We start from the raw sequence: 22,959 nt of genomic DNA on the forward strand, positions 1-22,959 counted from the left end.
TGCAATCCACACCATCCTCCAGATCATTTATGAAGATATTGAACAAAACCGGCCCCAGGACCGACCCTTGGGGCACTCCACTTGATACCGGCTGCCAACTAGACATGGAGCCATTGATCACTACCCGTTGAGCCCGACAATCTAGCCAGCTTTCTACCCACCTTATAGTGCATTCATCCAGCCCATACTTCCTTAACTTGCTGACAAGAATACTGTGGGAGACCGTGTCAAAAGCTTTGCTAAAGTCAAGAAACAATACATCCACTGCTTTCCCTTCATCCACAGAACCAGTAATCTCATCATAAAAGGCGATTAGATTAGTCAGGCATGACCTTCCCTTGGTACATAAGTCTATCTGGATGTCTCGAGAGATCTGCAACCTTCGCACAAGGCAGGCAAGTCACCATGTGGTTCTTCCAGTCATTGCAAATCCACCTATCTATGTTTCGAATGATCAAATCACCCACTACTAATACCTGTCTCTTCCTAGGTTTCAGATTAGCAGCCGTGTTAGTCTGTATTCACAAAAAGAAAAGGAGTACTAGTGGCACCTTAGAGACTAACCAATTTATTTGAGCATGAGCTTTCGTGAGCTACAGCTCACTTCATCTCGGATGCATTCAATGGAAATACAGTGAGGAGATTTATATACACACAGAACATGAAAAAATGGGTGTTATCATACACACTGTAAGGAGAGTGATCACTTAAGATGAGCTATTAGCAGCAGGGGGGCGGGGTGGGGGGTGGGGAAGAAAACCTTTTGTAGTGATAATCAAGGTGGGCCATTTCCAGCAGTTAACAGGAACGGCCGAGGAGCAGTGCGGGGGTGGACCCAGGAAGCTCAGTAGCAAATACTGCCTCCTTAGTGGCCCTGGAACCTGCATAGGACATATCAAAAACTTCTTCAGACAAGGGTGAGAGGCTTTTCTCTGCAGCAGCTTGGGGAGGGGAGGCACAGCACAGCTGTGGCTGGGCTGGGGCAGTTCCAGGCAGGTTTGTGTATGTGGGGGAGGCTCGGGACACCTCTGGGTTGTGGGTGGAGGCTCAGGGCTTCAGCTGGCCCGGGACTCTTCTGGCTGGAGGGAGGGGGGTGGCGCTCGGGTCTCTGGCCAGGGCGGGGCTCCTCTGGCTGAGGGGGCGGGGACTTGTGGCCCTGGCAGAGCGGCAGGGAGTCTCAGGGCTCTGGCTGTAGGGGTGGGGGGGGCAGAAGGGGCAGAGCTGGGGGCCAGCCTCCCCTAAGTGGGGCTCCACCTGCCGTCCATATTTATGACCGTTAGAGCTCCACCTTGGGGTCGGATTGAACGAGAATTGGTATACCCTCTCTCCCTTTCAGGCACTGTAGAATTGAATTATTTTAGATTTTTTGGCTCCAGAGCTATCATAATCATAGCTGTGAGCAAACTTGGTCAAACCTGGCTAGAAAACTCTGCTTCCACGCAGTCTTCCATATAGAGGTGAATGATCCTAGTGAGCAATCCCATCCTTAAAATCGGTGGTAAAACCTTGATGTGGAGGGATTAGATAGTGAGAGGAATTATGAGTGTGTTGCAGGTAACTGAAAATGATAAATTTAAACCATTTGTGGATCTTCAGCAACAGTTTGGCTTGCCCTGCTCTGGAGCATGGAAATATCTCCAATTAAAGCATTTACTTACCAATGTATTTGGACTGGATGCATTGAGAGATCCAGGACTTCCAGAACTTTTATTATTTTGAAAGAAACTGCCTGGATTTACTTGGCCAGCAGTATCTTCACTGGGTCTCAGAGCCAGGACTCTGCTATTTCAGCCCTGTAGCACAAGCTTCGCGAGCCTGAGTCAGTTGACCTGGGCTCTGAGAGTTGCTGCCACAGGGCTTTTTGTAGTTTAGATGTACCCTCTGAGTGCTACAATACTAAAATAGTAATAATTAATATACTTTCCTTTAGCATGAGGAGAATAGTGGTGACTGTTTCCTATCTATCAACGTATCAAGAGGGACCTCTGGCCCTAATTCCATCCTCTTCTGGCAAGCAGGGTCCAATCTGCTAAAGGCTGAAAAAGGCTTGTTTCAGGATAGAAGGCTTGTTTCAGTAGGGCTACTCATGTGCTCAAAATTGAGCATGTGCTTAATTGCTTTGCTGGATTAGGGCCAGCATGCTCAGCAGCTTGTAGGACTGAGCTCATAAATCAGGCGGCAAAAATCCTTTCTGTGCCTAAACATGCACGGATCAATAAGTTTTGCTATTTACCAGATAGGGACATTTTGTGGTCTTTGAGATCAATTTCTTATAAATAGTTTCAAAATGTTGGTAAGGGTGTTTGAAATGACAAAGCTATAGAATGATTTTAAAACTCATTATGTGAGAAGAATCTAATAGGAATCTAATAGATCTAGAACATCACCAGCACTAAAGCTGATTATGGGTTACACAGACACACCTCAGACTTTTTCTGTTGACTTGATCTGTTATTCCCTCTTCTCCTACAACATTCTTCTCCCACATTCCTAGGTACGAGATGGTCTGACATATCAAAGCATGCTGCATGATGGCCTTCTATTGTATCTCAGTGGTGGAGTATGCTTGGATTTTGAAGAAGCAGTGAACCTCATTTTCAGATGCTTCTCAGATATCTAGAGGGAGAGTAGTAATTCATGCAGTAAAATCAATGCTAAACTGAAGACCCAAGCGGGAATATACCTGCTGCTGACCAATCAGAATTTGGTTTGGGTTTTTTCTTCAGATCCACGAGAAGAAGGAGGAAGAGCTCAATGAGAAGAGTGAAAATGACTCTGGTATTAATGAGGAGCCTCTACTCACAGCAGATCAGGTACATGAACCTTCCTGAGTTTTTGCCCTGGCCTTTTCTCTCTCTGAAAGGAGAGAAATTCTGACAAGATATTTTCCTTGCACCAAATCTCACCCCGTCAAGGTCACCTTTGCTATAGTAAGAGACACAGATTCTCCCTTATACTAAGCACAACAGCCCCTTCCCTCACTAAGCAAGTTAGCCACAAGGAACTGCCCATAGCAATAGTGGGAAACCCAGGAGTCAGCATGCTAAGAAACCTAAGAATAACTAAGGCCCTTCTCTTCTGAGTGAAAGGGGAGCCTGTCCTCATATAAACCACCACTTAGCCTTTGGCTTTATAGGAAAATGCAATTATTTGTAAATAAACATCAAGAAATGTTGATGTTCAAAGGAGGGAGGGGCAGTGTAATTAGCACTATTCTTTACTATGAAGTTAGACCTGAAGTCCTAACTTGAGCAAAGCTCCCATTAACTTCAAATAGGACTGAACTAGAAGTTTTGATGGAGTAGGGTCTCCAGGATGGAGCCCTTAATATGGTGAACAGCTGCATTTTTACCTGCATGGATGGCAATGAGGTTGAGTCTGTCAACAGTATGACAAAGCTTAACATAGGTAGAATGTCTCTTTGTTGCACTCATGAATTTCTATTAATGATACACTATAAAGCAACAATAGCTGGATCATGGTGATGCTGCTCACACAGTAATGGAAATGGCCTTTTCTGCAATGATTGTGTTCAGCAGATCAGAAAGTACAGTAGTCTTGGAAAAGGGCTGAGGGAAGGGTGATTGTCTGTCTCTTTACTGTAAGATACTTGTGCTCTCCTTCACATCAGGGAAAGGCAAAAGTCCTCATTGTAAATGCTACCATGTAATTGAATAACAGTCCCATTACGCAAGGATAGGCCCAGTCGCTCATCAGTGTCTCTGTGTAATTGCTGGTGCCACAAGTTATGCATGCACATAAAGAGGTATGGGGGGGACACTGGAGTAGACAGACCCTTCTACCGTGTGTATGGACTTGTGCACACTGAGCTAAAATTAACTGAACTGGAGAGGTTCGGTTTTGTGGCTAATATGGACAAATACATTCTTCTTCGACCTGTCTCCTCGTTTGCTATAGGTTTGTTTAGAGAGGCAAGCTTTGTGCCTTGTAATGCCAGCAGAGGGATGTAATAAGAGGACACAGCTGTCTCTATAGCAGCATTTTTATTTTATATATTAGTTGAAGTGCTTCATCCCCTGCCCTCAACCCGGTGTCATGTGTTGAAAAAGCCTTTCATTACACAAATATCCAGACTGCTCCCTTCCTTCCCCCTTTGAAGTTGATTCCCCGGTGAGAAAAAGACCATTTTCAGTTCTTTACACACAACCAGTTTGCTGGGCTAACTGTCAAGCAGATGGGTTGTATGTACTGAGTCAGTGACAAGAATAACAAGGGACATGATAAAGGTACACAAAAAGGGAACGGTAAAGAAGATGCATAATGCAGAACAAAGGGGCATTCAATTAAACTTCCCCAAGGGACAGGTTATTCTGAAATTGTTAACTCTGGGGTTTCTTCACCCTTCCTTTGAGACATCTGGTATGAGTCACACCATCAGAGACAGGATATTGGATTAGATCGACCCCTCACTTTGATAAAAACTGGTGGTTCTTATGAACATAAGATAAACCTGGTCCAGTGTCGTGACTAGAGCTGGGTGAAATTTTTTGGACAAATAGGTAAATTACTGAAAAATGCGATTTGAGATTAACTGAAACTATCTGCAAATTTATGTCAAATTTGAAAAATGGTTTCAACCAAATTGAAGAAGTTGAAATGTCTCAGTAATGTCAAAAGGAAATGGATCATTTTGACCCCAAACATTTATTTAAGTTGAGTATTGGGGACAACTTCCTGGTGCCTGTGCTGGAGGAACCAACTAGAAACTGTACTCCTCTTGACCTGCTGCTCACAAACAGGGAAGAATTGGTAGGGGAAGTAGAAGTGGCTGGCAACCTGGGCAGCAGTGACCATGAGATGGTCAAGTTCAGGATCCTGAAAAAAAGAAGAAAAGAGAGCAGCAGAATACGGATCCTGGACTTCAGAAAAGCAGACTATGACTTCCTTAGGGAACTGATGGGCAGGATCCCCTGGGAGGCTAATATGAGGGGGAACGGAGTCCAGGGGAGCTGGCTGTATTTTAAAGATGCCTTATTGAAGGTGCAGGAATAAACCATCCCAATGTGCAGAAAGAATAGTAAATATGGCAGGCAACCAGCTTGGCTTCACAGTGAAATCCTTGCTGATCTTAAACACGAAAAGGAAGCTTAAAAGAAGTGGAAACTTGGACAGATGACATGGGAGGAGTATAAAAATATTGCTTGAGCATGCAGGGGAGTAATCAGGAAGGCCAGAGCACAATTGGAGTTGCAGCTAGCAAGGGATGTGAAGGGTAACACGAAGGGTTTCTACAGGTATGTTAGCAACAAGAACAAGATCAGGGAAAGTGTGGGACCCTTGCTCAATGAGGGAGGCAACCTAGTGACAGACAATGTGGAAAAAGCTGAAGTACTCAATGCTTGTTTTGCTTCGGTCTTCACAGACAAGGTCAGCTCCCAGACTGCTGTACTGCGCAGCACAGTATGGGGAAGAGGTGAGCAGCCCTCAGTGGAGAAAGAACAGGTTAAGGACTATTTAGAAAAGCTGGACATGCACAAGTCCATGGGGCTGGATGCACTGCATCCAAGGATGCTGAGGGAGTTGGTTGATGTGATTGCAGAGCCATTGGCCATTATCTTTGAAAACTCATGGCAATCGGGGGAGGTCCCAGATGTTTGGGAAAAGGCAAATATAGTGCCCATCTTTAAAAAAGGGAAGAAGGAGAATCCAGGGAACTACAGACCGGTCAGCCTCACCTCAGTCCCCGGAAAAAATCATGGAGCAGGTCCTCAAGGAATCCATTTTGAAGCACTTGGAGGAGAGGAACGTGATTAGGAACAGTCAACATGGATTCACCAAGGGCAAGTCATGCCTAACCAACCTGATTGCGTTCTATGATGAGATACTTGGATCTGTGGATATGAGGAAAGCGGTGGACATGATATACCTTGACTTTAGCAAAGCTTTGGATACGGTCTCCTACAGTATTCTTGCAAACACATTGAAGAAGTATGGATTGGATGAATGAACTATAAGGTGGATAGAAAGCTGGCTAGATCGTCATGCTTAATGGGTAGTGATCAACGGCTCCATATCTAGTTGGCAGCTGGTATCAAGCGGAGTGCCCCAAGGGTCCGTCCTGGGACCATTTTTGTTCACCATATTCATTAATGATCTGGATGATGGGATGGATTGCACCCACAGCAAGCTCGCAGATGACACTAAGCTGGGAGGAGAGGTAGATATGCTGGAGGGTAGGGATAGGGTCCAGCGTGACCTAGACAAATTGGAAGATTGGGCCAAAAGAAATCTGAGGAAGTTCAACAAGGACAAGTGCAGAGTCCTGCACTTAGGATGGAAGAATCCCATGCACTGCTACAGGCTGGGGACCGACTAGCTAAGCTAGGGGTGGGCGAACTATGGCCCAGAGGCTATATCCGGCCCTTCAGATGTTTTAATCTTGCCCTCGAGCTCCTGCCAGAGTGCAAGGTCTGGGGTTTGCCCCACTCTACGTGTGCCGTGGCTCCATGCAGCTCCCGGAAGCAGCAGTATGTCCTTCCTCCGGCTCTTATGCGTAGGGGCAGCCAGGGAGTTTCGCATGCTGCCTCCGTCCCAAACGCCGCCCCCGCAGCTCCCATTGGCCAGCAACTGCAGCCATTAGGAGCTGCAGGGGCGGTGCCTGTGGACAGGACAGTGTGTAGAACTGCCTGGCCATGCCTCCGCATAGGAGCTGGAGGGTAGCCATGCCGCTGTGTATATATAATTAAATAGTCAGTGGAGAGTCTCCCACGTCAGTGGCCTGGGTACCAGGCTGCAGAGTCTTTTTCCTATTCATCATCATCCACAGTCATTAGATAGAGGGCAATTGAGGAGGCCTCACCCACGTCCCCAGTGAGTACCCACACCTCTGGCTAAAGCTTATAACAAAGGCAATCCTGCCACCTGCTCCTCCTCTACAGTTTTGTGACTCTCGTCCTTGTTTCCTTTCCTGAAACAAATGTTTCATTTTGACTCAATCTTTTCACTTTTTGATTCTGAAACATTTTGAGAAATATTGTTTTTGATTGAACCTGAAACAAAATGTGTTTTTATTTTTCAAAATTACCAGGGAACCAAAAAAAAGGCATTATTTACCCAGCTCTAATCCCAAACCCTTTGATTGTAGTCAGCCATGTTACTTTCTGCCTATCCCACCCCAGGCTTTACAATCCCAATTTCACATGCAAATTGTCTGGGAGTCTCTCTCTCTCTCTCACACACACACACACACACTTTACTCTCAGTGCTGAGGGTTAGTCACATCTTCTTAAGAGAAAAGAATCTGCAACTGAATGGGTTCATCACTGGATGAAAGGCTGGAAAACAGCTTTTGTCGATGGAGCATGAACTACTTCAGATTTTTTCCTAAATCCTACCTTCCCAGATTTCCCGGAGTCCCCTAGACACATTCTACAGTGGGGTTGTAGGGACAGTCCATCTCAAAATCAAATGATGTAGTGCATTATAAAATTAAGCATAACTGGAAAGAAATGTATTACTATCAACACGTCCTGATCTGAGTGCAGGTACCCCATCAGCTCTTCAGTTTCACTAAAATAACTAGGACTGAACCCAGTCTCTGGGGAGAAGTGGGATGTTTTCAGCCCCTTTGCACAGCCAGGATGATGCAAAGGAGGTAGAATACAAGAGAGAACATGGTTCAATGAATTAAATGGCAACCAGAAGGAGACTCATAACGTGAGGTGGAGAAAGGCAAATGATTCCTTCTTTGTGGAATGGCTTTCCTATCCAGGTGCTGAGAGTCTTAACAATAATCACCACGTCTGAGGGTGGGAAAAGAAATTACATAATGTAAATAAATATTCCCTCTTTTTCTCCAATAATATTTGCAGAGTAATCTTGATTGGATGCAAGTAGTTTGACGAAATAGCCTGTTTAACTGGGGTTTTTTGGTGATTGCCTTAATATTTTCATTTTCATTCTCTATTATTGCATCAACCTTTTCTTTTTTAATTAAAATGTAAACTGCATTCTCTATATAAGACAGCAGATCACAGCTCCTTTGCTAGTGATTAAATAGTCAGGTGATAGAAATATTTCATTTGTTAATTGCATAGGATAGTGTATATATTCTGTATTCTGTTAACAAGTGATTCCTTGACTGATACTCGGGAACTTAGAAAGTGTCATTCTGGGTCAGGCCAGAGATTCTTCTTGTCAGGTTTCCTTCCCCACTCTGAACTCTGGGGTACAGATGTGGGGACCCACAAGCAAGACTCCCTAAGCTTATTTTTACCAGCTTAGGTTAAAAACTTTCCCAAGCACAAATTCCACCTTGTCCTTGAACAGTGTGCTGCCACCACAAGTGATTTAGACAAAGCACCAGGGAAAGGACGCTTGGAGTTCCAGTTCCCCCAAAATATCCCCCCAAGCCCTTACACCCCCTTTCCTGTGGAGGCTTGAGAATAATATCCTAACCAATTGGTTACAAAATGAACACAGACCCAAATCAGTGGATTCATAGAATATCAGAGTTGGAAGGGACCTCAGGAGGTCATGTAGTCCAACCCCTTACTCAAAGCAGGACCAATCCCCAATTTTGCCCCAGAACCCTAAATGGCCCCCTTGAGGATTGAACTCACAACCCTGGGTTTAGTAGGCTAATTCTCAAACCACTGAGCTATCCCTCCCCCCTTTGGGCACTGAAAAAAAATCAATCAGTTCTTAAAAGAAGAATTTTATTTAAAAAATAAAAAAGAAAAGGTAAAAATTGCCTCTGTAAAATCAGGTTGGAAGATAACTTTACAAGGTAACAAAAGATGCACAAAACACAGAGGAACCCCCTCTAGCCTTAGTTTTTGGGGGCAGGGATAGCTCAGTGGTTTCAGCTATTGGCCTGCTAAACCCAGGGTTGTGAGTTCAATCCTTGAGGGGGCCATTTAGGGATCTGGGGCAAAAATTGGGGATTGGTCCTGCTTTGAGCAGGGGGTTGGACTAGATGACCTCCTGAGGTCCCTTCCAACTCTGGTATTCTATGATTCTAGTTTCAAAGTTACGACAAAACAGGGATAAACCTCCCTCCAGCGAAGGGAAAATTCACAAGTTGAGAAAACAAAGATAAACTAATACACCTTGCTTGGCTGTACTTACAATTTCTGTAATATGAGAACTTGTGGCACCTTAGAGACTAGCCAATTTATCTGAGCATAAGCTTTCATGAGCTGTAGCTCACTTCATCGGATGCATGAAGTGGAAAATACAGTGAGGATGTTTTTATACACACAGACCATGAAAAAATGGGTGTTTATCACTACAAAAGGTTTTCTGTCCTCCCACCCCACTCTCCTGCTGGTAATATCTTATCTAAAGTGATCACTCTCCTTACAATGTGTATGATAATCAAGGTGGGCCATTTCCAGCACAAATCCAGGGTTTAACAAGAACGTCTGAGGAACGGGGGGCGAAGGAATAAACAAGGGGAAATAGTTTTACTTTTTATAATGACTCAACCACTCCCAGTCTCTATTCAAGCCTAAATTAATTGTATCCAATTTGCAAATTAATTCCAATTCAGCAGTCTCTCGTTGGAGTCTGTTTCTGAAGTTTTTCTGTTGTAATATCGCAACTTTCATGTCTGTAATTGCGTGACCAGAGAGAGTGAAGTTCTCCGACTGGTTTATGAATGTTATAATTCTTGACGTCTGATTTGTGTCCATTTATTCTTTTACATAGAGACTATCCAGTTTGACCAATGTACATGGCAAAGGGGCATTGCTGGCACATGATGGCTTATATCACATTGGTAGATGTGCAGGTAAACGAGCCTCTGATAGTGTGGCTGATGTGATTAGGCCCTGTGATGGTAATAGATATGTGGGCACAGTTGGCAACGGGCTTTGTTGCAAGGATAGGTTCCTGGGTTAGTGGTTCTGTTGTGTGGTATGTGGTTGCTGGTGAGTATTTGCTTCAGGTTGCGGGGCTGTCTGTAGGCAAGGACTGGGTCATCCCTGAAGGACGACCCATCACTCTCACAAATCTTGGGAGACAGTCCAAGTCTTGCAAATTGGATACAATTAACTTAGGCTTGAATAAAGACTGGGAGTGGTTGAGTCATTATAAAAAGTAACCTATTTCCCCTTGTTTATTCCATCCCACCCTCCCACCCCCACTGTTCCTCAGATGTTCTTGTTAAACCCTGGATTTGTGCTGGAAATGGCCCACCTTGATTATCATACACATTGGAAGGAGAGTGATCACTTTAGATAAGCTATTACCAGCAGGAGAGTGGGGTGGGGGGAGAGAAAACCTTTTGTAGTGATAAACACCCATTTTTTCATGGTCTGTGTGTATAAAAACATCCTCACTTTTTTTTCCACTTTATGCATCCGATGAAGTGTGCTGTAGCTCACGAAAGCTTATGCTCAAATAAATGGGTTAGTCTCTAAGGTGCCACAAGTACTCCTTTTCTTTTTGCCAATACAGACTAACACGGCTGTTACTCTGAAACTTGTAATATGAGAGACTGGTTCAGAATGGTTTGGAGGACATGGATTGATGTCCGGTCCCTCTTAGTCCCAAGAGCGAACTAACAAAGAACCCAAAACAAAGCCTCTCTTCCCCCTTCCCCTGCCCCGATTTGAAAGTATCTTTTGTCCCCATTGGTTCCTTTGGTCAGGTGCCAACCAGGTTATTTGAACACTAAACTGGGAGGAGAGGTAGATATGCTGGAGGGTACGGATAGGCTACAGAGAGCCCTCGACAAATTAGAGGATTGGGCCAAAAGAAATCTGATGAGGTTCAACAAGGACAAGTGCAGAGTCCTGCACTTAGGATGGAAGAATTCCATGCACTGCTACAGACTAGGGACCGAATGGCTCAGCAGCAGTTCTGTAGAAAAGGACCTAGGGGTTACAGTGGATGAGAAGCTGGATATGAGTCAACAGTGTACCCTTGTTGCCAAGAAGGCCAATGGTATTTTGGGATGTATAAGTAGGGGCATTGCCAGCAGATTGAGGGATGTGATCGTTCCCCTCTATTCGACATTGGTGAGGCCTCATCTGGAATACTGTGTCCAGTTTTGGGCCCCACACTACAAGAAGGATGTGGAAAAATTGGAGAGAGTCCAGCGGAGGGCGACAAAACTGATTAGGGGACTGGAACACATGACTTCTGAGGAGAGGCTGAGGGAACTGGGATTGTTTAGTCTGCGGAAGAGAAGAATGAGGGGGGATTTGATAGCTGCTTTCAACTACGTGAAATGGGGTTCCAAAGAGGATGGATCTAGACTGTTCTCAGTGGTAGCTGATGACAGAACAAGGAGTCATGGTCTCAAGTTGCAGTGGGGAAGGTTTAGGTTGGATATTAGGAAAACTTTTTCATTAGGAGGGTGGTGAAACACTGGAATGCATTACCTAGGGAGGTGGTGGAATCTCCTTCCTTAGATATTTTTAAGGTCAGGCTTGACAAAGCCCTGGCTGGGATGATTTAGTTGGGGATTGGTTCTGCTTTGAGCAGGGGGTTGGACTAGATGACCTCCTGAGGTCCCTTCCAACACTGATATTCTATGATTCTATGAACTTCTTAACCCTTACAGGTAAGGAGGAATTTTAGGCTACCCTTATGGTTATGGCACTTCTAGTCTGGTAGTAACTGCCCAAAAACTTCATTAAGGTTGCTCAGAGTTAAGGTTGCCGAGTGATGTCTCATGCCCTTCCAGAATGTTGAGTTCAGTTACACTGAACAGAGCGACAGCTCAACTGGCAGAGGGATAGCTCAGTGGTTTGAGCATTGGCCTGCTAAACCCAGGGTTGTGAGCTCAATCTTTGAGGGGGCCATTCTGCCTCAGGCTGCTCTCCCAGCCAGCAGCACTGCGAGCACCCAGGAGATGACGATGGCTAGCAGTCGTACTGCACCATCTGCTAACAGTCTACCCCTTGGTCCTCCGTCCGTGAAAGCAACGGTCAACAATCATTTGGCGCCTTTCAATAGGGAGGAGGGATAGCTCAGTGGTTTGAGCATTGGCCTGCTAAACCCAGGGGTTTGTGAGTTCAATCCTTGAGGGGGCCATTTAGGAATCTGGGGCAAAAATTTGGGATTGGTCCTGCTTTGAGCAGGGGGTTGGGCTAGATGACCTCCTGAGGTCCCTTCCAACTCTGATATTCTATGATTCTGTAAAACAGGAAATGTAATTAATGTTAATGTAACACAAACTTAAACTTCTGAAACCAGAACATATGCCACGGGTACAATGAAAACTTAACTGTGCCCTTCTGGAGCTGGTAATATCCACTGGCAATGGTTCATGGAAGGTAGCGCCCTTGTAAGTAGACATAAAGAATGACTAAGAGAATGTGCTATTGTCTGTGTTGTGTTGTGTTCCACAGATTTTAATTGTAGCATTTATCTGTATGCATGCCAGCTATATAACAGTGTTAGGTATAGCTGTATTGAATAGTGGAGAGATCAGTTGGAGCATGTTGGAAGAGCTGTAATGGTGATATGAGTAGAGGTGTGTGTGTACCTTCCTTGAGTGATCAAATATATCTCATTTCAATGCAGAGTTCTGTAAATTGTGTCAGTAGTGGTGAACAGGAGTTTTCTTATCAGCAGTCTGGTGGTATACATGACTTTGGTCTCTGGAGCTTAGTGAGGGCTAAGCTAAGACAATGTCTCAGAAGGAATCATCAGGAAAAGAGTGGTTGCAACATTTCGCAATTCTGCAGTAGTTTGTGTGGAGTATGCTTAGTGTCTGGGTATAGGCCAGGTGCAGGCAGGGCCTTTGCACTGCACGTGTGTGTCCTAAACCGGCGTTTTGCCTTCACAAAGAGAAGGTATTAGAATTGGTCCGATGTGTTGTGTTCCTACAGTGTTGTGTAGCATCTGTAAGGGTAGAGAGCTTGCACATGTGCTGCTGGTATGTTGGAACATACCTAAAAGGGCACAATTAATGTTGCACTGTGGGGGTGAAGCAGCAACTGTGCAGTGAGCCAGGTGTCCCTTCCCCATTGGCAGAGACAGCATGGGGAAGGTGGGCAGTTCTGCATTTCTTCCCCTGATTATGGAGCAATGGGGAGTCCCTGATCCCCCGCCCTTGGCCGTGATGAAGAATTGTTGAAGGAGGGGAGTATTATAGGGGAGGGAGGGAGGAGTGGGACAGGGCACAGATGGCACCACTTCCCTTCCCTTCCAAGTATGTCACTGGAGGGGAAGGTGCTCAACTTTCGCCCATTGTGGTTCTGCTCTGTCAGTGTTTCTGAGCTCCTAGAGAGAAAAAGTCCGTTTGATGACAGTCACTTATTGGTCAAGGGTTCCTAGAAAAACTACATTTTTGGAATCCCAGACTGGATTTTCTAAAACAGGGTTTGGATGATTCCTTATGCTAGTAAGAGTTGTTGTCTAGGGATGTACTGGCCCCTCAGTATGTGTACCAGAGCACAGTTCTAAGGGGCAAAGGGTCAGAGCCCCCATCCCACACATACCCTTCTTTGCTCCACCCCCAACACACACATTCTGCCCCACTGTTCTGACCTCCTTATATTTCCTAGCTTTGCACCAAAAAAGTTATAAGAATCTGATAATGTTGTGAGCAGCTCATGTTACAGAGTGCTGTGTATCAAGAGTCTCTTCACTCAATGACCAGAGACTTTCTTTCCCTTGATCACACTCGGTCACTTTGTTCAGTAAAGGAGTGAAGAAAAACTCTGGATTACATTACCCTAACTGCTTATTAGAGTCTTTCTTCTTCCATCTGTTTAATTAGTGAAAACTTTGAAAACTCATGGTGATCTGGGGAAGTCCCGGATGACTGGAAAAAGGCTAAGGTAGTGCCCATCTTTAAAAAAGGGAAGAAGGAGGATCCTGGGAACTACAGGCCAATCAGTCTCACCTCAGTCCCCGGAAAAATCATGGAGCAGGTCCTCAAGGAATCAATTCTGAAGCACTTAGATGAGAGGAAAGTGACAGGAACAGTCAGCATGGATTCACCAAGGGCAAGTCATGCCTGACTAATCTACTTGCCTTCTATGACGAGATAACTGGTTCTGTGGATGAAGGGAAAGCAGTGGATGTATTGTTCCTTGACTTTAGCAAAGCTTTTGACACAGTCTCCCACACTATTCTTCCCAGCAAGTTAAAGAAGTATGGGCTGGATGAATGGACGATAAGGTGGATAGAAAGCTGGTTAGATTGTCAGGCTCAACGGGTAGTGATTTGGGGGGGGGGGGGTGATAGCTCAGTGGTTTGAGCATTGGCCTGCTAAACCCAGGGTTGTGAGTTCAATCCTTGAGGGGGCCATTTAGGGATCTGGGGCAAAAATTGGGGATTGGTCCTGCTTTGAGCAGGGGGTTGGACTAGATGACCTCCTGAGGTCCCTTCCAACCCTGATAGTCTATGAGTCTATGATCAATGACTCCATGTTTAGTTGGCAGCCAGTAACAAGCGGAGTGCCGCAACGGTCGGTCCTGGAGCCGGTTTTGTTCAATATCTTCATTAATGATCTGGAGGATGGTGTGGATTGCACCCTCAGCAAGTTTGCAGACGACACTAACCTGGGAGGAGTGGTAGATATGCTGGAGAGTAGGAATAGGATACAGAGGGACCTAGACAAATTGGAGGATTGGGCCAAAAGAAATCTGATGAGGTTCAACAAGGATAAGTGCAGAGTCCTGCACTTAGGACGGAAGAATCCCATGCACCGCTACAGACTAGGGACCGAATGGCTAGGCAGCAGTTCTGCGGAAAAGGACCTAGGGGTTACAGTGGACGAGAAGCTGGATATGAGTCAACAGTGTGCCCTTGTTGCCAAGAAGGCCAATGGCATTTTGGGATGTATAAGTAGGGGCATTGCCAGCAAATCGAGGGACGTGATCGTTCCCCTCTATTCGACATTGGTGAGGCCTCATCTGGAGTACTGTGTCCAGTTTTGGGCCCCACTCTACAAGAAAGATGTGGAAAAATTGGAGAGAGTCCAGCGGAGGGCAACAAAAATGATTAGGGGACTGGAACACATGACTTACGAGGAGAGGCTGAGGGAACTGGGATTGTTTAGTCTACAGAAGAGAAGAATGAGGGGAGATTTGATAGCTGCTTTCAACTACCTGAAAGGGGGTTCCAAAGAGGATGGATCTAGACTAGTCTCAGTGATAGCGGATGACAGAACAAGGAGTCATGGTTTCAAGTTGCAGTGGAGGAGATTTAGGTTGGATATTAGGAAAATCTTTTTCACTAGGAGGGTGGTGAAACACTGGAATGCGTTACCTAGGGAGGTGGTAGAATCTCCTTCCTTAGAAGTTTTTAAGGTCAGGCTTGACAAAGCCCTGGCTGGGATGATTTAATTGGGGATCGATCCTGCTTTTGAGCAGGGGGTTGGACTAGATGACCTCCTGAGGTCCCTTCCAACCCTGATATTCTATGATTCTATGATAGAATCTAAATCTGCCTGTGGATTTTAGAGCACTTCAAAATACTACTTTTAAATCAAAAATTTTGGTCTCAGGGCAACATTTCCAAAAGATGCCCTGGCAGAATATAGACAGAGAGCAAGGACTTGCACAACATGCATTTTCTCAAAGCTGACAGGTTGGGCTCAGATTCATAGTGCATGGGTGTAGCTCAGCTTCAGCGGCCACAGCATTTGACCTTCAGCTATGCAGTTACTGTGACAGCCAGTGGCCTGCAAAACCCCTGCCCTGCAAGACAGCCTTAGTCCTGTTGCTCGTGAGCATTTTGCTGGTTTTGGAGCATCAGTTCAGCTCAAGACAAGTTGGAGTTCCAGACTTACCTATCGATGCATTTTGAAATATTGCTTCCCCAAAGGAGTAATGGATGTCATGCACCGGCTGAGATAAATCCTGAGCAGAAGATTTCCGTTTGGGAGGCACTCAAGTGACAGTCTGAGCTCCAGTTATGCACAAAAAATGTTATAAGAATCAAGGTGGAATCCACAATAGTACTTAGGTGCCTAAACCCCAGACTTAGGTGCCTAAGACTCAGTTTTGGCTTCACTGTGATCCACAGAACTTCTGCTGAATCCTCTCGGCACCTCACTCATTTGGTGCCTAGTTTTTCAGAATAAGAGTCCCCTAGGTGCCTATAGTTCTGCCTCTGGGCATGCACGCTGCGTCCCTCGAGATGTCTAGCTGCCTGCCTCCCACCTAAGCCCCAGAGCAATTCACCAACCAGAGGGAAGAGGCACTGGGATGCCTAAGTCTGGGGAGCCTGATCCAGTAGGTACACTCAGAGGGTGCCTACCAGATCAGGTCACATTCCAAATCCAGCCAGAGCAGGTGCTGTTTGGATCCTGACATCTCCAGCGCCGTGCCTGTCCTGGGAGTGTGAGTATGCGAGTGTGAGTGTGACACCCCTTTTCTTTTGAGCTTAGCTATCAGAATAATAAACGTGCTGCTTTCTGCGAAACTCTGGTGGGTCATTAGTCCTCCCTAAGCTCACTAGCTGGCCCAATTTCGGGTAACATTAACCCTTGTTCAGATTCCTTCTTCTCCTCCAAGAGAGGGGGGAATTGAACCTGGGTCTCTCACATCCCATGTGAGTGCTCTAACAACTGGGTTAAAAGTTATAAGGTGAGAGTCAACTCCGTCTCTGCCACAGTTTGTCCAATACTTGGGGCTGCCTTGCCCCCTGCGGCTGCAGGCCCATAGTTTCGGACCACCCTCCAGACGGCTGCAACGTGGTGTCTGGGATCCGGCCATCCGGGCTCCGGATCCGGGGGATCCAGATCATACCAGATATCCCCATCCCAATCATCATATGATCCCACACCCCCCTGGGCTTTCACCCCAACAGCAGCGACCAGGGCTGAGTAAGCCCCCCGGGCCCTGTTCTCCTGGGCGGACCTCTCCAGGACCTGGCTCAGAGTGGCATTCTCTATTTCCACCTGCTCCCGCTCCTCCTCTGCTGTGGCTGCCTGTACTGCAGCCACAGAGAGGGAAGAAGCCTGGTCGCTAGCAGTCAAAGCCTGCGCCTTCCACCTATCCCATTCCTTCTCCAGCTCATTGCATCGGTCCTTGAGTGAATACATTTCAGTGGTGAGCTGACTCTTTGCTGCCTGCTATTGCCAGCCTGCTTGCCCCAGCAGCCAGGCGGCTGCACGATCCAGCCCCCCTTATGGGGACCATATATAAGTACATACTTATCCAACATGAGCTCTAGTTCAGGAATTGTACTCCCAGGTGGAACCGCCCCTGGCATCCAGGGGTCTGCCCCTTTCTTTTGGAGCCATTCTAACAACACCCCGGGTGGCGGGGCCACTCCCCAAGGGGGGGTGTCTTCTCACTCGGGCTGCTTCACACTCACATATTCATGCTCCCAGGACAGGCACGGCACTGGAGATGTCAGGATCCTTCAAGGTAAGTGTCCCACAGTGCAGCAATCGATGGGGTGATGAAGGTAAGTCTTCCCAAGGCACGATGGAATGCAACGCAGCGGACCACTGGCCAGGCGGTCCAGGTGAAGGGCCTTCATGGGAGGTACAAGCTTATGAGTGCACTCTTGAGCACATGTCCACTTCCCCTTTTAAGGACCTGCTCCTCATGGCCTGCGACTAGAGATAAGTTGGCCGCATCTGATTGGTCACACTCCACCTCAGGCAGTGTCCATGCATTGGGTGTGTGATCACTGCCTAATTTGAGTCCCAGACACCTTATCTACCTTGGAGCTTTTCTGAAGCAGCCCATTCATCCCACAAAAAGAAAAGGAGGACTTGTGGCACCTTAGAGACTAACCAATTTATTTGAGCATAAGCTTTCATGAGCTACAGCTCACTTCATCCCACAAGTATTCCAGGAGGGAGCGGGAAGGGGAAAGCCACTTCACAAGTATTCAAAGAGGGAGAGGAGACAAAATGGGGTGGAGGGAGTGTAACAGACCTTTAGAGCATAGAGGTTATACATAGCATATTCATACAGAGCATACAGATCACTGCTACTCCTACAACATTACCCACCTTCAGAAGAGTGCTCTAACCACTGAGCTATGGGATATTCTGATATGGGACTCCCTCAGTCTCTCCTGTCGAAGCTGTTCCATTGTGGATAAATAATGAAAGAGTGACTAGAGCAGGGGGATAGGACCTGGGGTCTCCCACCTTCCAGATGTAGGCCCTAACCACTGGACTATAGGGTCAGTCCCATTCATTCTCTTTCTTTCCCAGTAACGGTTCCACTTAAATAAGGGCTTACAATTTGAGTATAAGACGAGCGACAACAGATGGATACAGACTAATGAGGGAGTACAAGGGAACAGCATTAGTCAGCATGATGGGCAATGATCTCAGAGCAGCTGCAGCCTAAGTGTTGTCGAGTTTTTGTTGGCCTCATGGCAAAGGAGAGTTTTGAGGAGGGTTTTGAAGGAGGAAGATAAGGTAACTGTGGGTATTTATGGGGAGTGCCTCTCAGGCGCATGGGGCAGTAGTGGGAAAGCACAGAAGTGTTTGTTTTACAAGGTAACAAGTGAGCAATGGAGGCTGGAGGTTGCACTGTGGGCTGATCAAAGGGGAGCATTGACAGCTTGATAGTAAACGAGAGATGATAGGTGGGTGGGGATAGCCCAGAAAGGGCCTTGAAAGTGAAGAGAAGCTGCTCATGTTTGATGCAAAGGAGACAGAAGGGGGAGCCAGTGGAGGGATTCAAAGATAGGATTAACATTGTCAAAGCAACAGGATAGGAAAATGATTTTTGCAGCAGCATTCTTGATGGAGGTGAGTGGGAAAAGATTTCACTCACAGATTCCAAGGCCAGAAGGGATCATTGTGATTATCTAGTCTGACCTCCTGGATAACACAGGCCAGGGAAGTTGCCCAAAATAATTCCCGGAGCATAGTTTTAGAAAAAGATCCAATCTTGATTTAAAAATGGTCAGTGATAGAAAATCCAGCATGACACTAAGTTGTTCCAATGGTTAATTACTTTCACTGTTAAGTTAATTACTTTCACTGTTAAATGGCTGGTCTTGGGGGCTGGTAATCAGGGCAGTTGCCCTGGGCACCAACTTGCAGAGACAGCAAATCAGCACCTGGGTTGTGGGGCACCACATAACTCAGCTGGTCTGGTATGCTGGTTTGTTTGTTTTTTGCTGTACCAGTCTGCTCAGGGGAAAGAACCAAAAACGTTTGCCACCCTTGGTGACAAAACATCTAAGGCCATCCCTGTGTTGCCAGCACAGAGTGCCCGAGGGAAGCAACAGCTGGGTTTGTTGCCCGGTGTGCGTCGCACCAATGACCACAACGGGGTGGAGAAGCAGAGAGATTTATTTGGAGCTCCAAATAGGGTGCAGGGAGACTGAGCTGTCTCAAATCCTGCGGCAGTGCAGCAGATCCCAGTATACATTTTATACCTTTGCCAATTTCACTACACAAGCTTATGCAACCAATTACCTGTTGCCCCATACAATACCGTAGCCAATCAGCTAAAGCAGCCAGTTGTGTTTTTCCTCAGTAGCATTGCCCGAGCCTTGCCTTATTTGGTCCTATTTGTTACTGATTTTTGCTAAACATTTCTGCCTTATCTATCTGTTTCCCAGGCCGAAACCGGCCTTGGCTGGCGAGCCGTGTGCAAATCTATCTGTTTGTGTGCTAGCTTCCTCAGAGTTATGCAGGATCACAGACAGTTCAAGGAGCAAAGGGGCCTTGGTTTATCCGGGCCTAGAGCAGGAGGGCTTCCTCGACACTCATGGTCTTCCACCCTCCCGACTTACCTAGTGTAGTGCCCAGTGTCCCCAACACCTGATTACATTTGTCAAGGCCAGAGAGAAAGATGTTGCAGAAACTGAGATTCAAGATGTTGAGAACCTGGATGAAAGTTTTAGTTGTGTGAATGGATAGGAAAGTCCGTACTTTAGCAATGTTTTCTAGAGAGGATCAGCAAGATTTAGATATAACCTGAATGTGAGGTCCAAGTGGAAGGTGACACACAGATTACAGGGCTGAGTGAAGACAGGACGGTGGTGTTATTCACAGTGATTGAGAAAGGAGGTAGCAGGGAGGGGTTGGAGGGTAGATTAAGAGTTCTGTTTTAGCCATGTTTAGCTTGACCGGGTGTGTAGACATCCATAAGGAGATATCACAGAGATTCTAACTTGGATAGAAGGAGACAGGTGTGGAGTAGAGAGGTAGATCTGTGAGTTGTCAGCATAGAGGTGATAGTTGAATTTGTATTTGTGGATTACCCAGAGATAAGGTGTAGAGGGAGAAGAGAAGGTGACCAAGGACAGAGCCATTTGCAACTTCCTCAAAAAGTTGGAGGGCAGATGAGGAGGAATCTCCAAAGGACACACGGAAGGAGCAATTATAGAAGTAGGAGGAGAACCGGGAGAGAACAGTCATGGAAGACAGTGCAGGACAAAATTTCAAGAAAAAGAGTATGTTCAACTGTGTCGCAGATGGCTGACAGGTCAAGGAGGATGAGGATGGAGAGCTGATTCTGGGCTTTGACTAGAAAGAAGTCATTAGAGACTTTGGTGTCACAGTTCAGAGTTACTGCATCTGTATTTCCCTCTGTGGTCCCTCGAGGGCACCTGCTCTAGGTTCCTGGTTCCATGGCTGTCGCCTCTCTTGGGCAGAGACTCATTTCTCTCTTGTTCCTGCCCAAGAGTTTTCCAGGCTGCACGGTTATCTGCCTACACTGTGATATTCCCAGCAAGCCAGACTGCCTAAATAGCCTATGAACAGCGTAATGGCCCACAGTTATAAATTACCACACAGCTCTTTCTAAGCAAGCACATTTATTCTTAAGGTGAAAGGATACAGAGAAAATGTAATGAAAACAATGAAAGTTTCTAAATGCATGGTAACAGCTTACCAGAAATCACCCATCATTCTTATGGGGCCTTAATAGGCCAAATCCTTCCAACCCTTCTGCAGGGATTGGAGTCCCCTCTTGGACAAATGGTCCGGTCCATTTGCTGGATCAGAAAGAAGGCCCAGAACCAGTTTAAACTCAGGCTATTTATCCAAAAGTCCTTTCTTTGTCTGTTCATCTCTGCAGAGTCCAGTTTGTAAATGTGACCCTCTCCAGGATGAGGTACCTCTGGGGGAGAGGGTGGGTTTACAAATTGACTGATTTGCCTTAAGCACCACCCACTGTTGGTAGTTCCTGGAGGAGGTCTGGTAGTTCTCCCCCATGGAGTAGAACACAATCATACATAAATAAGGCTAGGATTTAGTCACAGGTATTTTTAGTAAAAGTCATGGACACATCATGGGCAATAAAAATTCACGGCCTGTGGCCTGCCCATGACCTAGACAAATTGGAGGATTGGGCCAAAAGAAATCTGATGAGGTTCAACAAGGATAAGTGCAGGGTCCTGCACTTAGGACGGAAGAACCCAATGCACCGCTACAGACTAAGGACCGAATGGCTAGGCAGCAGTTCTGCGGAAAAGGACCTAGGGGTTACAGTGGACGAGAAGCTGGATATGAGTCAACAGTGTGCCCTTGTTGCCAAGAAGGCCAGTGGCATTTTGGGATTTATAAGTAGGGGCATTGCCAGCAGATCAAGGGACGTGATCGTTCCCCTCTGTTCGACATTGGTGAGGCCTCATCTGGAGTACTGTGTCCAGTTTTGGGCCCCGCACTACAAGAAGGATGTGGATAAATTGTAGAGAGTCCAGCAAAGGGCAACAAAAATGATTAGGGGTCTGGAACACATGACTTATGAGGAGAGGCTGAGGGAACTGGGATTGTTTAGTCTGCAGAAGAGAAGAATGAGGGGGGATTTGATAGCTGCTTTCATCTACCTGAGAGGTGGTTCCAAAGAGGATGGTTCTAGACTATTCTCAGTGGTAGAAGAGGACAGGACAAGGAGTAATGGTCTCAAGTTGCAGTGGGGGAGGTTTAGGTTGGATATTAGGAAAAACTTTTTCACTAGGAGGGTGGTGAAACCCTGGAACGCGTTACCTAGGGAGGTGGTAGAATCTCCTTCCTTAGAAGTTTTTAAGGTCAGGCTTGACAAAGCCCTGGCTGGGATGATTTAATTGGGGATTGGTCCTGCTTTGAGCAGGTGGTTGGACTAGATGACCTCCTGAGGTCCCGTCCAACCCTGATATTCTATGATTCTATGATTCTAAAGAGTCAGTCACATAGCTAACTCTGTGAGGTCGAGGTCCAGCACTGCATTGGGCCTCATTGCATGGAGTGAGCAATCTCAGGCAAAGTGACTCAGCTGGCCACAGATGGAACACTGCTTTTCCCCACCTATCCTGGGGCTTCTTGGAAGTGGCTTCCCTCCCCTCTGGGGGTGGGTCTTGATTTGGTTCTGAACCCATTCCATCCATATTAGGTTTTCTATAAAATCCCGGCCGACTATCCACATAAAAGACTGCCCATTTCCTATCTATAGTTACAAGACTAGGACTTTTGTCTATTAATCATGATAGCTGGAAGAGTTTACAGTTCATGTGTCCCTCATGTTTCCCCTTTCTGTTTTCTGATTTTCCACATAATTCTGGCCGTTGATTCCTAGAACATTCTCTGAAGTTTTGGAATTGATTGGATGCAGCATTTAAAAATGATCACATTACAGACAGACACAGAAATGCTATTGAGCTGAGTGTAAAGCTTTTGCAAGCTTGGCCAATTATTATTCTTAGTATTAGTAGTAAATATTGATATTGATACAGAACCTAAAGGTTTGTGCTAGGTGCTGTACAAACGTACAATAAATGACAATCCCTGCCCCAAAGAGCTTACCGTCCAAAAGATAAGATACAGTGATTGTTGAGTTTCAGAGTAGCAGCCATGTTAGTCTGTATTCGCAAAAAGAAAAGGAATACTTGTGGCACCTTAGAGACTAACAAATTTATTTGAGCATAAGGTTTTATGAGCTACCGCTCACTTGATGAAGTGAGCGGTAGCTCACAAAAGCTCATGCTCAAATAAATTTGTTAGTCTCTAAGGTGCCACAAGTCCTCCTGTTCTTTTAGTGATTGTTGAGACAAACTGGCAGAGGTGGGATGGGGGCAACAAGGTAGTATATACAGTGGGATGTGCATGCTCTCAGCTGGTCAGCA

General features: G+C 46.1%; 1 protein-coding gene across 4 annotated transcripts in view; it reads left to right on the forward strand.

The window, feature by feature from the left end:
• The window catches only part of FEZ1 (fasciculation and elongation protein zeta 1), a 174,872-nt gene that overhangs the window by 88,302 nt on the left and 63,611 nt on the right, over positions 1 to 22,959 (forward strand). For 3 of the 4 annotated variants that reach the window (XM_048827285.2, XM_048827283.2, XM_048827284.2), the window contains exon 4: positions 2,727 to 2,813. The exons of the other annotated variant lie outside the window; for it this stretch is intronic. In XM_048827285.2, coding sequence (XP_048683242.1) covers positions 2,727 to 2,813 — 87 coding nt within the window. The remainder of the gene's footprint in view (positions 1 to 2,726; positions 2,814 to 22,959) is intronic. 4 annotated transcript variants of the gene reach the window in all.

The sequence above is a fragment of the Caretta caretta genome, chromosome 22 (assembly GCF_965140235.1).
Source record: "Caretta caretta isolate rCarCar2 chromosome 22, rCarCar1.hap1, whole genome shotgun sequence".
Taxonomy (NCBI): domain Eukaryota; kingdom Metazoa; phylum Chordata; order Testudines; family Cheloniidae; genus Caretta; species Caretta caretta.